Source organism: Neltuma alba, unplaced genomic scaffold, assembly GCF_004799145.2.
Source record: "Neltuma alba isolate B1F8T4 unplaced genomic scaffold, ASM479914v2 tig00011409_pilon, whole genome shotgun sequence".
NCBI lineage: Eukaryota > Viridiplantae > Streptophyta > Magnoliopsida > Fabales > Fabaceae > Neltuma > Neltuma alba.
The window spans coordinates 142,151-157,367 of record NW_021636095.1 but is presented as its reverse complement, the minus strand read 5'-3'; the positions used below and the strand labels follow the sequence as shown (position 1 = coordinate 157,367).

At 35.4% G+C, this 15,217-nt stretch overlaps 1 protein-coding gene across 1 annotated transcript; it reads left to right on the top strand.

The window, feature by feature from the left end:
- Window positions 1-582: 582 nt before the first annotated feature.
- On the top strand, window positions 583-13,071 carry LOC114713040 (elongation factor G-2, mitochondrial). Its single transcript, XM_028897620.1, has 20 exons — window positions 583-1,081; window positions 2,093-2,314; window positions 2,773-2,894; window positions 2,999-3,149; window positions 4,276-4,347; window positions 6,002-6,097; window positions 6,179-6,267; window positions 6,399-6,465; window positions 7,302-7,340; window positions 7,634-7,694; window positions 8,082-8,191; window positions 8,285-8,359; window positions 8,447-8,515; window positions 8,615-8,736; window positions 10,503-10,628; window positions 10,790-10,910; window positions 11,017-11,117; window positions 11,218-11,278; window positions 12,205-12,258; window positions 12,692-13,071. Exons 1-20 carry the CDS (start codon window positions 677-679, stop codon window positions 12,794-12,796), a joined length of 2,268 nt encoding a protein of 755 aa, XP_028753453.1. The 5' UTR covers window positions 583-676; the 3' UTR covers window positions 12,797-13,071.
- The last annotated feature ends 2,146 nt before the right edge of the window (window positions 13,072-15,217 follow it).

The window sequence follows — 15,217 nt, the reverse complement described above, 5'->3', positions numbered from 1 at the left end:
TTTATGTAATTATCATATTAACTTATGCTATTTTTAGTAATTTTCCTGTATAAAAAGTACTTCTAATAACAACTATCAAAACACTCTTATTTTATCAGAATTATTTTTTCACAAAATCTATTCTTTACAAAAATCTATTTTCCCAAAAACTATTCTCCAAAAGTTATTCTTCAAATCATGGTTTGATTTCATCTAAATATCTCGTTACAAAATAATAGGCACTACTTCATTCTTTGTTATTTTCAACTTTTAGGTGTCTGATATGGAATGTTATATTTTTAAACTTCTTTATTTGTCATTTTTCCAAATTTTTTATTGCAATGCCGACTATATCTAGCAATTAAAAAAAGGGGGCAATAAAGACATTTGAAAAAATATTTTAGTAAGTTTTGTAGACTTAAAATCAATTTTAAAATTTAAAAGACTCGAGAATTTCTAGTCTTAACCTGAGGTTTTTCAATTTTTCAATTCGAATAATAATAATAATAATAATCATTAAGAGATTTTTGATTTTGACTCCTCAAAAGGTCACTCCCCTGTTTTTCCTCTGGTATGTATCCAACGTTGCAAAAAAAAGGGTGCTTCTCCTTTCCCTCCCACTGCTCTGCCTCCGGAGGGTTCAGGGTTTTAGCTTACCATTTCCAAACCCCAGAGGAAACCCTGCACGCCGGCGACCATGGCACGCTTAGCGAGGTCATCCACAAATCGGCTTCTCTACACTCTCTGCATTTCCCCCACTAAGGCGGCGCCTTCACCGTCGCCCGCCGCCTCTCTTCTCGCCGGCACCTTCCACCTCCGCCATTTCTCCGCGGGGAACCTTGCGCGGGCCAAAGACGATAAGGAGCCATGGTGGAAGGAGTCGATGGAAAGGCTTCGTAACATTGGGATCTCAGCGCACATTGACTCCGGCAAGACCACGCTGACGGAAAGGATTCTGTTTTACACGGGACGAATTCACGAGATTCATGAAGTTAGAGGTAAAGACGGAGTGGGTGCCAAGATGGATTCTATGGATTTGGAGAGGGAGAAGGGAATTACTATCCAGTCGGCAGCTACTTACTGCTCTTGGAAAGACTATAAGGTATGCAACTGAATGACTGGTGTGAGCTAGGAAGTTTGAAGTGACAGAAATTAAGAAGAATCTGACAAGTTGATCTCTCTCTGTTAGCGCTTACTTAGTATGAAGCCGTAGAACTGAAGGTTAACATGGTCAGTACACTAGGGGTGTGAGTTAACTCGAATAAGCCAATGGCGGAAATGATGAATGACACAGTTTCTGCGGTTAAAAATTTTTCGTTGTTGGAAGGAGCAGGTGGTTTTCTAATTTGAGAGCGTAAGAACGATCTTAAATTTTGTTGGCTTATAGAGAAATTCAGGAAACAATAAAAAAGGTTGTGAAAGGTTTGTCCTCTGACCTATACGGGGATTTGGTTTTTAGTTATGTCTTTCCTGTCATTTGCTGAATCATCATACATATATAGATTGTGTGTGTGGGTACCTTGGATTTGGCGGTGGATTAGTATGTTCTAAGCCATCATCTATCGTACTTGAAGGTTGGGTGATGACTTGCTAGGCAACAACCTGCCATTGGGGAAATAGGTTGTTATGATTTATTACTGTTTTTTTTTTTTCCTTTTTGGGTGAGACTTGCTATTTAAACCGACTTAGAGAAAAAGGAGTCGAAAAAAGTTTTAATCCGTTGATCCTTGACATTGTATGGAGATGGGTAAGACGTGGGTAAAGTCCGGTCCGTTTTGTGTTTGCTATCTGGCTCTCCAGCAAACCTGTAGTATTGAGGACACTTTTCAATTTGGCAACTTAATGTATCAAAATAAAAAAGCTTTGCAATCACTTACTCATTAGAAAATATTGTCCTGTGTCGTAATTATATTGAATAATCTCGTAGAAACACCTAAGAACTGCACTGATATCTTTTAAATTGACGAGTAATGCTTATGATTTTCATCTTAAATTCAATCATCCACTGCTGTATTCCTCCAATCTCTCAATTATTATTGTTTATGAACTATAATTATGATAATTTTATTGATAAACTATAATTATATGTATTTTGGATGATGTGTCATTGCAGATTAACATAATTGATACGCCTGGTCACGTTGATTTCACCATTGAAGTTGAGAGGGCTTTGCGTGTTCTTGATGGTGCTATTCTTGTCCTATGTAGTGTTGGGGGAGTGCAAAGTCAGTCTATTACTGTTGATAGGCAAATGAGAAGATATGAGGTCCCGAGGCTTGCATTTATCAATAAACTAGATCGGATGGGAGCAGATCCTTGGAAAGTTTTGAATCAGGTGTAGTTGAATCAATGAACGTTATCAGATCAGATATGTCATAATTTTAGTTATCAATTATTGTGGTGATATTTTTGCTAAAAAAAGAAATTATTGTAGGGTTATTCATGTCAGAAGGTAAATTTTTTTATAATTTGCAACCTGAAATTGGGAAACCTGAATTTTAAGCTGTTTTGATGCGAAAGTGATGTTTTATAAAAAAATGTCTCCTATGCTTTTCTCCATTTCAAATTCTAAGAGCCCAGCTGAATTAAGATTATGCTTTAGTACATCATACAAAGCCAAAATTTTGCAGTCCATAGCTGTTAATAACGTGGTGAATCTATTAGAACCATGTCATTTCAGGCAAATTTTTTATTTTCTGTTTCTTTGGGTCCATTTTTCACAGAGGACATAAATCCTAGAACGACGGAAGTCGCTTCAATTACAACAACATGACAATCAGCTTGGTTTTGCAGGCAAGGTCTAAACTTCGGCACCATAGTGCTGCAGTGCAAGTTCCAATAGGCTTGGAAGAAGATTTCAAGGGTCTCGTTGATCTTGTGCAATTGAAGGCTTACTATTTTCATGGCTCCAGTGGGTCTGTTTTAAATCTGTTTTAAAAGCTACTGCGTTTTCTCCTGCTTTTGGTGTTTATCCTTTTTGACACTATTCTATGGCATACCTCAAATTTGCTTATTGCAGCGAAAATGTTGTTGCTGAGGATGTGCCTGCGGATATGGAGACCATGGTTGCAGAAAAAAGACGTGAGCTTATAGAAGTTGTGTCAGAAGTTGATGATAAACTTGCTGAAGCATTTCTCAATGATGAGCCCATATCATCTGCTGATCTTGAGGTGTGTGGATACCAAACTACTTTAGTGTTATGTGTAGTTTTCTTAGTATCATATCTTTTTAGATAGTTCCCTTCTTTTCCTTGATATTTTTATGACCAGTCCTTTTTGATTCCGTTTGGCCTTGCTGTGAGAGAGAAGGGATGCATATTTTTGTTAGAAAATATTTATATATTCATTTTTTATGATGTAAAAATTCTTTTAAATGATAGCAGAATCTGTATTTCTTTTTGTCATTTTTTCCCCCTTTTGGGCTGTGAGAGGAATAGGAAATTGTAGCTTCTCCTTAAGAGCAGAATCAGAAAAAGAAGTTAATTTTCTTTGGGACATAAAACTCTCACTCAATAATTGCAAATATTATCTAACCCCAACCTTGTTCTAAATTTTTCAACTTTTTTGATGTGACTGTAAAAAGTACTCCAAGACACTGGCTAAGCTCTTCTGACATTGAGATATGATCTTAACATTGAACAAATTACATTAGCTTCCCATGAGTTTTGCTAAATCACACATACCTCCGCTAGTTTTAAAATATATATCATAATCCATTTTTAGTTTTGTTGATTAAAATATCCTTCATAAAAAAAGATGTCATCAAAAAGGTGTTTTTAAAAATATCCTTTTTAAAAATATATATCATAATCCATTTTGAAGATTATTTTAGAACAAAAAGAGGTGTCATGTAACTTTTTGTTTCAGAAGATTCTTGTGTGTATTTTGAAATTAGAGGTTTTTATATATCAATAAAACTCCAATGAGGACTGCATAATTTGTGCTGATAATACTAGATGCACTGATAAGGTAATTTAACCAAATACAACTGCAATTTTTTTTTTTTGCTTTGTTTTTTGGGCCCCTGACTTTTGTTACTGTGCATCTTAAGATTCCTTTATATTTTTAAAAGCATGGCCAAACAAGGATGTAGAGTTGTCAAAGTTAGATTCCAGTTGAACTTTTCCTCTTTGTTGCTTTTCCTTTTGGTAGAAGTCAGATTGATTTTCATGCTGTTTTCAAATGAATTTCTGCACTCTGTCTGTATCAATGTTTTATTTGATATTTCTATGTGCCAGAAGTTTGCCTTCTCTTCCTAATTTATATTGCTAAAGTTAGTTCACCTTTTTCTGAGTAGGAAGCAATTCGTAGAGCCACTGTAGCACGGAAATTTATACCAGTATTCATGGGGAGTGCCTTTAAAAACAAGGTAACTGTTAAATAACTTCAAGTGTGTATATTTTCTTTTATTATATCTACTACTTTACATATTGCACATCTATGTATTTTTTACTTGCTGTGTGCTTGATACAAATTTTTCAGTACTGCTTTAATTTAAAGCGAAGAGTATGATATAAATTTGTATGTTCTTTCTAGGATTTCAGTTTAATTTTTTGCCAGATGCTGTAGTAATTTAACTTGGGAGATGTAAAACAGCGCTATCATGGTACTAGTGCTAATAAGAGAATCTGTTAGTTTTACCTTCATTTTTCTAGCTCTCTGGCTGAGTGTGTTTTATGCAAACTTCGTTTTTCATTCCCTTTTTTTGGGATAATTGATGCCTCTAAGGCTTGATCTTGAAAGTTATCTTCCCTGTCCCTCTGTCGTCAGCTTGGAAGAGAGAGGCAATAGTTAGCCAAGTATTAAACTAGGATAGCTGAATAATCATGGCCCTTTGTTAGTTTGACTAGAACAGGAAATCTAACCTAAGAAAAATATTGAATAACATTCAAAATTCTCATTTTTAATTTCAACAAGATTAAAACCCTGAAATAACAAGTTTTGTAGAAGACTCAACGGAGCATTTATTCTCCAAGGGCATGCAATCTAATATTAGGCCCCTTTTAGTGTAATTGATGGGAAAGGAATCTTTTTCCATGGTGCGCAAATCAAGATATGCAATATCTCTATACCCTTAATTGTTACTCTACAATATTTATTTTTTCTTGCTGTTTTTTTTTTTTTAATTTGATGGCATAAAAGACATTTTGCATTTACAAAATCTCGTCTTTCATTCCATTCCCTTTTCCATCACATCACATTCTGTGTGCCAAAGAAATTGTTAGGACTCAAGAAACCTTAATTCAACACTGGATAGATTCCTAAAATAGGTTTCATCTTGTAAATTTGCAATATGATATTCCATGATCTAAACTAGCCAAATCTAGGATCTTGACTTTTTAACAGTCGAGTGTTAATTCTGTCCCAACTGCATGTCTGTTCAATCATGAATATTATTGTCTCATACTCATTTTTTTTATTTTTATTGAAATCTCATTCCTATATTGATTGAAATTTCACAAATTTCTTTCCTGTTATGGCAAAATAGATGTCAATTGCTTCCAATTGGTTTCTCTTAAAAGCATTATATGGTCCAATGCTTCAAGACTTAGTTGACTACTGAACTAAAGAGGGTGGATTTGGATTAACACTTGGCATTTTAAAGGCACTGGTTGAATCACGTGTTCTTGCTATGAAGCATTAGCTAAAAAAAAAAGAGAACCTCTAGGGTATTATGTATTCCTAGTTGTATAACTAAGCTTTTAAAACTTGTCATTGCATTAAACATGCATTATATTAAAAAGTTAAATGGAAAATTGGAAAAAAATGATTGAGACTATCTTCTTCCACCACTTCTTTTTTTTTTTTTTAATTTTAATTTAATTTTATTATTATTATTATTTTTTTAATGAATCTCATATACCACGTTAACATGGATGGAAAAACATGATGTAACTTACTGGTCAAAGCAGAAGAGTCCAGCATTAATTTCTATGGACCAATTGCATGGTAATGCTTTTTTTTTTTTTTTTTTGGGCTCTCTTCTTATATATATGTGTGTATATCAACTGTTACTGGTACAGGGGGTTCAGCCACTTCTCGATGGTGTACTTAATTATTTGCCATGTCCAGTTGAAGTTAGTAATTATGCCCTTGACCAGACAAAGAATGAGGAGAAGGTAAAGGATGAGAAGTTCATCCTTGTTTTAAATTTAATTTTTGCTATGTTATTTGGTAATTGTGATGCTTTCCTTGTGCAGGTTGTGTTGTCTGGAACTCCTGATGGGCCACTTGTGGCATTGGCTTTCAAATTGGAGGAAGGGCGATTTGGTCAGTTAACATATTTAAGGTACCCCTGACTCTTGTACATGCAATGATTTGTTGTCTTAAATTTGGGGTAATATTCAATCCATGAGTATTTGACGCATTTGCTTACAGTGTTTTCTCCCCTTTTCCTTTTCCCTTTTTGCTCTGGTGAAGAATCTATGAAGGCGTCATTCGGAAGGGTGAATTTATTATTAACATAAATACGGGCAAGAAGCTTAAGGTAAGTCCAATAGTCTCTACTATTTTAATTTTATGGGATTAATATAATAATATAATCCTACCAATGTACTGGTCACTTTGTACTGTTTATGTTCTTTCTTGCATATGGAAGTCATAGTTACCTCATTAGGTAAGACGGGTGATAGAGGAATGGACAAAGGGTCTTTTTATTTTTGGGGGGGCCCCCCGGGGGGGTAGGCATAGCTTGCAGGAATACATCTAAAGGGGAACTGGCCAGCTAGAGAGTACACAGAAGTTTGAGAGAAGGGTTCTAGAAGAATTTGGTTAGACTGACGCTTACTAAAGGGTGGCTGGGTGAGAGACTAAGGTAGCCAGAATTCCAGTGAGGATTTGGGTATGGACCTAGTAGCCCGGATATATATGTCTCTTTTCTGTAGGTTGTTTTCTCTTTTCTGGATATGAACTCTGTATTTCTATACGGAACTGGAGGTTTCTAACAGTAATTAATCACTCCTTTTACTTTCACTAGAGAATGTTAACCTGAGCTGATGTTTCGCTTCCTTGTCAATTTTTTCCACATACGCTTAAATGATATTGTTTGGTCCACATTTATCGTTTTAGTATTTGTATCGAATGGAGAAGGTGTCTAATATGATGGAAAATCTGGTCGTTTTCTTCCTCCTCTTGCTTGTTTATGTCTTGACCTCCACTTTGGTCTTGTACCTTGTGCTTACTGAAATATCATGTGTATACCGATTAGGTTTCCGCAAATAAGAAGCCTTATGAGGGGAAGAAAAAAGCCTTTTATTCTTAGTTAAATGGTAGTGCATTTAGGACTATCACGAATGTGGAGCTGAAGTCATTTTGTTAATACAGGTTCCTCGCTTGGTTCGGATGCACTCAGATGAGATGGAGGTAAGCTCTAGGTTCCTCAGTGTCATTTTCAAACCTGCATTATAATTTGAATGCTGCTGAGAACATAAATCGTGTTTGTAGGGGTAAGTTGGAGGGTTGGATTATTTTTACAGTTGTTTAACCCCCTATTTGGCTTTGATAATGCTCAAATCTAGTTTTATAATTCTAGATATCATTTAGAAAAATAACGAAAACTAGTGGGATTCTGTTTCTTGGCTATATTTATATTGAAGATATCCAATTTATACATTTATTTACGTCAAATTTTAATTAGGGTTTCCAATAATCTGCAGGACATTCAAGAGGCTCATGCTGGGCAAATAGTTGCTGTATTTGGTGTTGATTGTGCATCAGGTTCTACACCTTGCTTTTGATATATGCGTGAAATGTGCTCCCCAAATTCTAGTCATTAACTTTTTCATTTGGAGGGGGAAGGTGTTTGTCAAGAATCTGGCTCATGCTGGAGAAATGTCACTGAGGGTCATGGCTAGTTTGATTATAATCATAAGAAATGACATGTCTAATTCCACGCAAGCTCAAGTGGGCTTGTGATGTAGGGAAAGCAGATGCCTACGTTCTGTATCATGAAACTTTAATACACAGAATGAGAGGTGGCTATTGGAAATCAGAACTCTTAAAAGAATGTTCATAGAGGCTCTACTATTATGCCAAGAACTGCTTTAACTCATTCTTGTTATCGTTTTGTATATTGGGCTTAATTCTAGTGATTTTGGTTATCAGGAGATACTTTCACTGATGGGTCAGTCAGATACACAATGACTTCTATGAATGTGCCAGAGCCAGTGATGTCGTTGGCTGTACAGCCCATTTCAAAAGATTCTGGAGGGCAAGTGAGTATTTTCTTAAATGATGCAACACACTAACCACCTCTTCCTCTGACTCCAAAAATATGAAAGATGATAAACTCCTTGTATTGCTTATAGTTTTCAAAAGCTTTGAATCGCTTCCAGAAAGAGGATCCTACTTTCCGTGTTGGCTTGGACCCAGAGAGTGGGCAGGTTTCTTTTCCTTTCTTTCTCCTCCAATTTGTTGACTTGGAAAATTCGTTATTTATTACAATGACCCTAATATATCACTGTTAATAGACGATCATTTCTGGAATGGGGGAATTGCATTTAGAAGTCTATGTTGAACGCATTAAGAGAGAGTACAAGGTACTTGTTCTTTTTATTTTTTTCAGCACAATGTTATTCTTGTTGATGATGTCCAAAATCTTCTTCTGGAGTTTTATTTTAATGTCTTTGCCTATGAAGGTTGATGCCTCTGTTGGAAAGCCTCGTGTTAATTTTAGAGAGACTGTTACTCAGCGTGCCAACTTTGATTATTTACATAAAAAGCAATCTGGAGGGCAAGGTCAATATGGTCGAGTAATTGGGTAAGCATGGATTAGCAATGTGCTTTCTTTCCTAATCAAGTACACATTGCAATTTCCTTTCCATTTGTTTGGTTTCCTAAATTTGTTTTGAATATTTGTGGGGAGCCTGGTTGGCTTGTTTATTTGCTTCCCCCATTTGAGGTTTTTTTTATTTTTATTTTTTTGGTGGAAGATAAAATAAAGAAGAGGAAGAAGCTTGGCAGTTAAACCTTATCTGCCTGGCATAAAGACAATGGTAGAGGGTGCAGGGGGTGTAGGATTTAGTCTTTTGGATAGTTTGACAATGGTAGAGGTTGCATGGGAGTATTTTGGATAGTTTATGTTACAACTGCAGGTGCCATTGTGGTTCTGCTGGTCACGTCACCCTTGTCACTGAATTTGATATTGATACCTTTTGACAAATAATCATAAAACTTCACAGCCAACATTTGGCAGGTCTGGCAAAAGAACAATTGGCATCAAACTCTTAAAACACTAAAAGGGAGAATCTGAATAAAAAGAAAAATGAAAAATTGACTAGAAGAACAATCTTATATGCGGTATGTTATCTATGGTAACCACTTTAGTATTTTTTTATGAAAGATGGGTGTGTGTACGGGTACTTTGGAGTTTCGAAGAATTTCATCCAATCTTACTTGAAGGATCTGGTGATAAGGATGCCCGATGTCAAGGGCGGGGCATTTTGTGGGTTGTTTGGTAGGAGGTGAAAGCCTGATTTCAAGGGTATATTTCCTTTAAATGTATTGTGGAATATAATTGTGAATGTGGCTTCACATTAATACTCTACTCTTAAAGGGGACTTCTATTTGTGATATCAAAAGAGACTAGAGAGCTATGTTGCACTGTTAAATTTTATAGGAAGTTTGTTTCCTCATTTAGCTTTTTCTTGCATTTTGTGGTTTGAGGATATCTTTTCCTTCAGTAAGGTGTCGCTTCTAAAAATATTTCATCTTCTTTAGACCATTAAAATAACATAAAGCTTATTATAAAATAATGTTTGCTTTGTTTGTGAGCTTTGTTTTATGGCTTATTATCAGGCTTAATCCTGAGCGATTACTATTTTTAATGCTTGAGTGTGTTTTGCATGCAATAATATTTCAGAGAAGTTCAAAATTCTTTGTCATTTATATGTATCCATTTTCCTTCCTCTTGTCCTCTGCTTTTAGCGCCCTACTTCACTGAGACTGTTGTTTCTTTGGACCTCAAATTGCTGGAAAAGTTGGGGTTTTTAGCACTCTAGCTCCCCAAGAGCACCTTATCCTTATCATGAACTACCTTTATGGGGCCAAACAGTTGTATTGGGTTTCTATAAATCCCTGGAGATTCATATGATAATCCTCACTCAAGCTACATATGCAAGATATTTGAACTTGGTTGTGACTTCTTCCCTCATAATTTACTTGTTTTAGACTTATTTAAAGTGTCCATGACATGATAATGTGCTGTGTGGTATTGTGTACTTAAATTTGATGCTTCTGAATGTGCAATGTCTTAATAAAATAAAAAATTGAGTGCATGATATTATCCACAAGTGATAATAAAATAAAAAATTGAGTGCATGATATTATCCACAAGTGACATGCATGTTTTTCTTGTAAGATTGTTGCTGGTTGGCTTGTTGATTAGGAGCAATCTGCGTGATCTTGGAAGTTCCATTTGATTTGAATTTTATTTACCATCCTTTTTGGTGAATTCTAATTCTCAGTTTTGTCATCCTAAACATCATCCCTAGGATTCTAATGATATTCTATTTTGTATGCTGGCAGCTATATTGAACCACTTCCAGCAGGGTCCCCAACTAAGTTTGAATTTGAAAACTTGCTTGTTGGGCAGGCCATACCATCAAATTTTATCCCAGCAATTGAGAAGGGTTTCAAAGAAGCTGCAAACTCGTGAGTGAATTTTTACTTATTTTCATAATTATAGTTTTGTAATTTTTATCATATAGGCTGGTGTACTCCTTGTAATAAACTAGACTGATTATAGGTTCTTCAGCATGTGAAAATGATTATTGTCATATTTGGATTGGTGAACCTGATTTCCTTTTGTACAGAGGTTCTTTAATAGGACATCCGGTTGAAAACCTCCGGGTTGTCTTGACAGATGGTGCTGCTCATGCTGTCGATTCCAGTGAACTTGCATTTAAGTTAGCTTCTATCTATGCTTTTAGACAGGTCCTGAACAACATTGCCCATATCTTTCTGATTTTCTTTTATTGTTCTCTTCACTTACAAATTAGGACTTCATCTCTAAGCATGGTGTTCCTATCTTCTATGACAGTGCTATGCAGCTTCCAGACCTGTTATATTAGAACCTGTTATGCTTGTTGAGCTGAAAGTACCAACAGAATTTCAGGGGGCTGTTGCTGGCGACATCAACAAGTGAGGGTTTTTTAACTGACATCTCAAGTTCTTCTTTAAACTGTGACAGCATATGCTAAGTGGTCTGGATTTCCTGACTGATCTTTATAACTCCTGATAGGAGAAAAGGTGTGATTGTTGGAAATGACCAGGATGGAGATGATTCGGTTATTACTGCCCAGGTAAGTACCTTTTTTGTAAAAGAAACATAAAAAATCAAATGTAATATGTAATTAATATAAGTACAACAGAGTGGTTTAAGTCAGCATCTCTTCAATGAATGGTGCATCTCTGAATTTGTCCCTGTTGAAAGGGGATAAGGAATGCCTTACCTTTACTGCCTACTAATTGTCTATAGGTGTTTTGATTATTTATTTAGTTAGCCCCCAGTGCTTGATATGTGGAATTCAATGTCAAAATAGCGGCATAGTATATGTGAATATGAATATATATATTGAGCTGAGCTTTTTCTTTTTGGAAGAGGGGGATGCTGTACTTCCAATGAACATACGTGACATGTGGTTGATTTGACATACAAAATAGGACCTGGGCTAATGTAAATGTGTCCTTAATTGCCTGTTTGGCGGGCTGGGAGTGTCTTGGCAGTAGATGGATTAACATGTTTGAGTTTGTGCCATGATTATTTTAGGACCTAGATTTTGTTTCACTATTGTCAGTGATTTACAATAAAACTCTGTTCAGCTAAGCTTGAGTTTTGGATTATACTTGACGTGGCAATAGATCATCACCATTACTGATAAAATGATATTTCAGCACCCACTGTTAATTCAATTAGCTTTTTGTATCAAGGGTTATGTCGGAGAAATATAATAAAAACTATTCATGGGTCTGAGTAATGTAATTTTTGAGCTTCTAGCCTGATTGTGGGGGATTGTGAAATTAATATTCTTGCATGAAGCATCTGCAAACCCTTACCCCATAGAAATTCAAGTTTAATGTTGGTGGAACAATGTTATGTTGAATGATGTAAACTTCATGATATTTCTCCGCTAGTTTCATTTGTAATACACTGGCATGTTTATTTGAAACTCCTTGCAGTTTGTATCTCTTAAATTAATTTGACTGTTTTCATGGCTAATCATTTCAGGTCCCTCTTAACAACATGTTTGGATACTCCACATCACTTCGATCAATGACACAGGTGAATATCGAGGCCATATGAAACCTATGAAATATCGCATGTTGTGTAGTTGGAGAGGCTGGAGAGCTTCACACATTTGAAGCTTTTTCTTCACCTTCCCCCCCCCCCCCCAACCTTATTGCATTGGAAGTTGTTTCGCTCCACATTCACAGTTTATCTCTCGTAACTGCTGCCCTGGATCTTTGGATTTTTTCTGTTTATGCATCCAAATAAAGAATAATACAAGCGACCCGTGTATAGGGCCCACATTTCATAACAATTTTTTTTTCCTCTATAGTTTTAATGCACCCTCTATTTTCTTGTGTGAAAGATTCATACTGATTGCTAACTGCATTTCAACTCATTTGAATATCAACTGAGTGAAGATTATGTGGCATTGTGATGACTGACACTTGTTTACTTGGATTTTAATTTTCCTTTTCTATGCCTGCAGGGTAAAGGGGAATTCACAATGGAGTACAAAGAGCATTCGCCAGTCTCTCATGATGTACAGACTCAATTGATAAACAGCTACAAAAGCACCAAGGGAACTGAATAGAATAGCTTAGTCATTGCAGTGCATGGTCTCGAAATCTAAATCATGTGCTCTATTTATTAACAAAAATGGGAACTGTGACGTTGATATATATGTTATAGGTTTAATTCATTTTTGGCTCAATTTTGGAAAGCAAATAAGCGTTGCTATAATTTTGGTACTGTGATGTACGAATAAACCATTTTTTTGGATGACAATGTACGAATAAACTAGTGATCTTGCATGGTGTTGCATCATCATATATCAAATGCTATTGACCCTGATTTCTAGGCCCTTTATCTAACTTTGCATAATTTATTACTATTTAGTTGTTTTTAAAGAATATGCATGATCATTACACGACTGATAGGATGATGCTATCGATTTATTTAGTTTGCCAGTGTATTTAATGGAACTTGAGGAATGAATAAAAATGTCGTCTTATACCTACTCACTTTCCCATCTGGATGATATTTTTATATTAAATGCGCATATATTGTCTACTGCTGTCTTATCACTTGGCAAATTAGTTAATTTCCTGGTCTGGTTTTTGTCAAGAGCATCTAATTCTTCTATAACCTTTATAGTTTTGTTTAACTTCATCCAGGGTTTCTCGTAGGAGACGTATTTGTTAATAGGGTGTTAATCACAGGTCTTTTTACCATTTCTCAATGCAATTGGCTACTGTAAATAATCAAAGCCAGTCTCTTGTTCAGTGGCTTGATTCGCACTTCGCTCTTGTTTGGATTGAGTCTATTGATGATTCTTCCCTTGTCATGGTTATATCCTGGTTATGGGATTCACTTCGGACGTTAGGAAGCGTTGTAGGAAGAGATATAGGAGACCGCCTGTGCTTCAAAGTGTTCGTGGCTGGGTTCAGGACTTTCTGGTTCAGTTTTTGGCATGACAGTAGGTATGGTTGGATTTAGTGATATTTGAGGTCTACTAAGAGATAGGGCTGGTAAAACGGGCCAACCCGCGGGTTGCGGGGTGGCTTGTGACGGGTTGTGGGTTATCCGGTGCGGGCTCAAAAGGTTCGTTTTCTGACGGGTTGGCATTTTGCCAACCCTAACCCGCCAAGGTGGGCGCCAAATTTTTTATTTTTATTTGTTTTTTTTTAAATTTTCTTATTTTTTTAAATGTTAGCAATTATATATAATACAAAATAAAAATACTAAAAATGATATAAAATATTAGAAACATCCAAATAAAAATTACAACACAATAAAATACAAATAGTATATGATTGTCCAATTTTCTAACATGATAATACACAAGTTCACACATTTTTTTTTCAATGAAACCAATGAGCAATATTGAATAACCTTATTTATCTAATTATTTCTAATGACAATAAAGTTTGAAGTAAAAATTTGCTTTACTTTTGCCTTTGTTATCTATTTTTTTTTTAAAAAAATAGGTGGGTTAACCCGCGGGTTGGCCCGCGGGTTAGGGTTATGGCGATGCAGGTTATATTTTTTAAGATAGTGGTGGGTTGGCTTTTAGCCAACCCTAACCCGCCATTTTTGGCGGGTTGGCATATTACCGGCTCTACTAAGAGATTAGTTATTGTAAATGATTTTGTTTTAACCAACAAGAGTTGATACAGTTAGTGAGTTGGCACATAACTTGTAATGTCATGAGTTTGGATCTAATTACTGATGTAAGGATTTTATTGGTGTTTGAGTTTAGAAACATGCCCTAATGTGGGTAAGCTTTTAGGATCTAACTCACTTATTTTTATGTGACAAAAAATGGTTGTCTTATAAGAAATAAGTATGTGAGGAATTTCGCAAAAAGGTTTCTTTTTTTTTTCTGGGTAAAAAAAAGTGATCATATAGATTTGCTAAACAGGCACTGATACACTAATTAGGTTCATTATTAATATGATCAAACTCTATCAAATTAACTAGGGACAGTAGTTAAAAAAAGACCTTGAAAGTAAAAAAAAAATTGTAAATAGGGACATATTATAACAGAGGTATGGGTTTTAATAATAATCAGTAAGTAAATGATAACAACTTTTGTGAACGAGTCTTGTATGTAATTTTTCAATTTTCAATTTTTTTTTTGTGATTTTCCCAATTAACTATTTGCTCCCCTTCAATCGATGATTTGAGATATGTGGCTTATATTCAACGATTTTCATTTCACACAGTAACATGTAACTTTAGTTTAAGGAGAGTAACACGGTGTTTTTGAATAAGAGTATTCCAAAAAGATGTATGTGATTGCGTGAGGATCTAATTTTCATCTATCATCATTGTGAACAAAAGCAATAATTCAAAGAGTGAGGAATGACAGATTTGACTCGTAAAAATTTTGGATCGATATTTGAACTCTAACGACTTTTGATAGCATACAATTGATAAGGTGCTATGATGTGAAAATTGCATTCCCTAGAATTTTTTCGGGTTACTCATCCTTCTAGAATTTATTTGGTAT

What these genes read in the sequence shown, in the direction of transcription:
- LOC114713040 (XM_028897620.1), top strand. Translation starts at nt 677, where the DNA reads ATGGCACGCTTAGCGAGGTCATCCACAAATCGGCTTCTCTACACTCTC. An exon ending in CTATCTATGCTTTTAGACAG is followed by an intron (nt 10,911 to 11,016) that starts GTCCTGAACAAC and finishes CTTCTATGACAG; the next exon opens with TGCTATGCAGCTTCCAGACC. An exon ending in ATTCGGTTATTACTGCCCAG is followed by an intron (nt 11,279 to 12,204) that starts GTAAGTACCTTT and finishes TAATCATTTCAG; the next exon opens with GTCCCTCTTAACAACATGTT.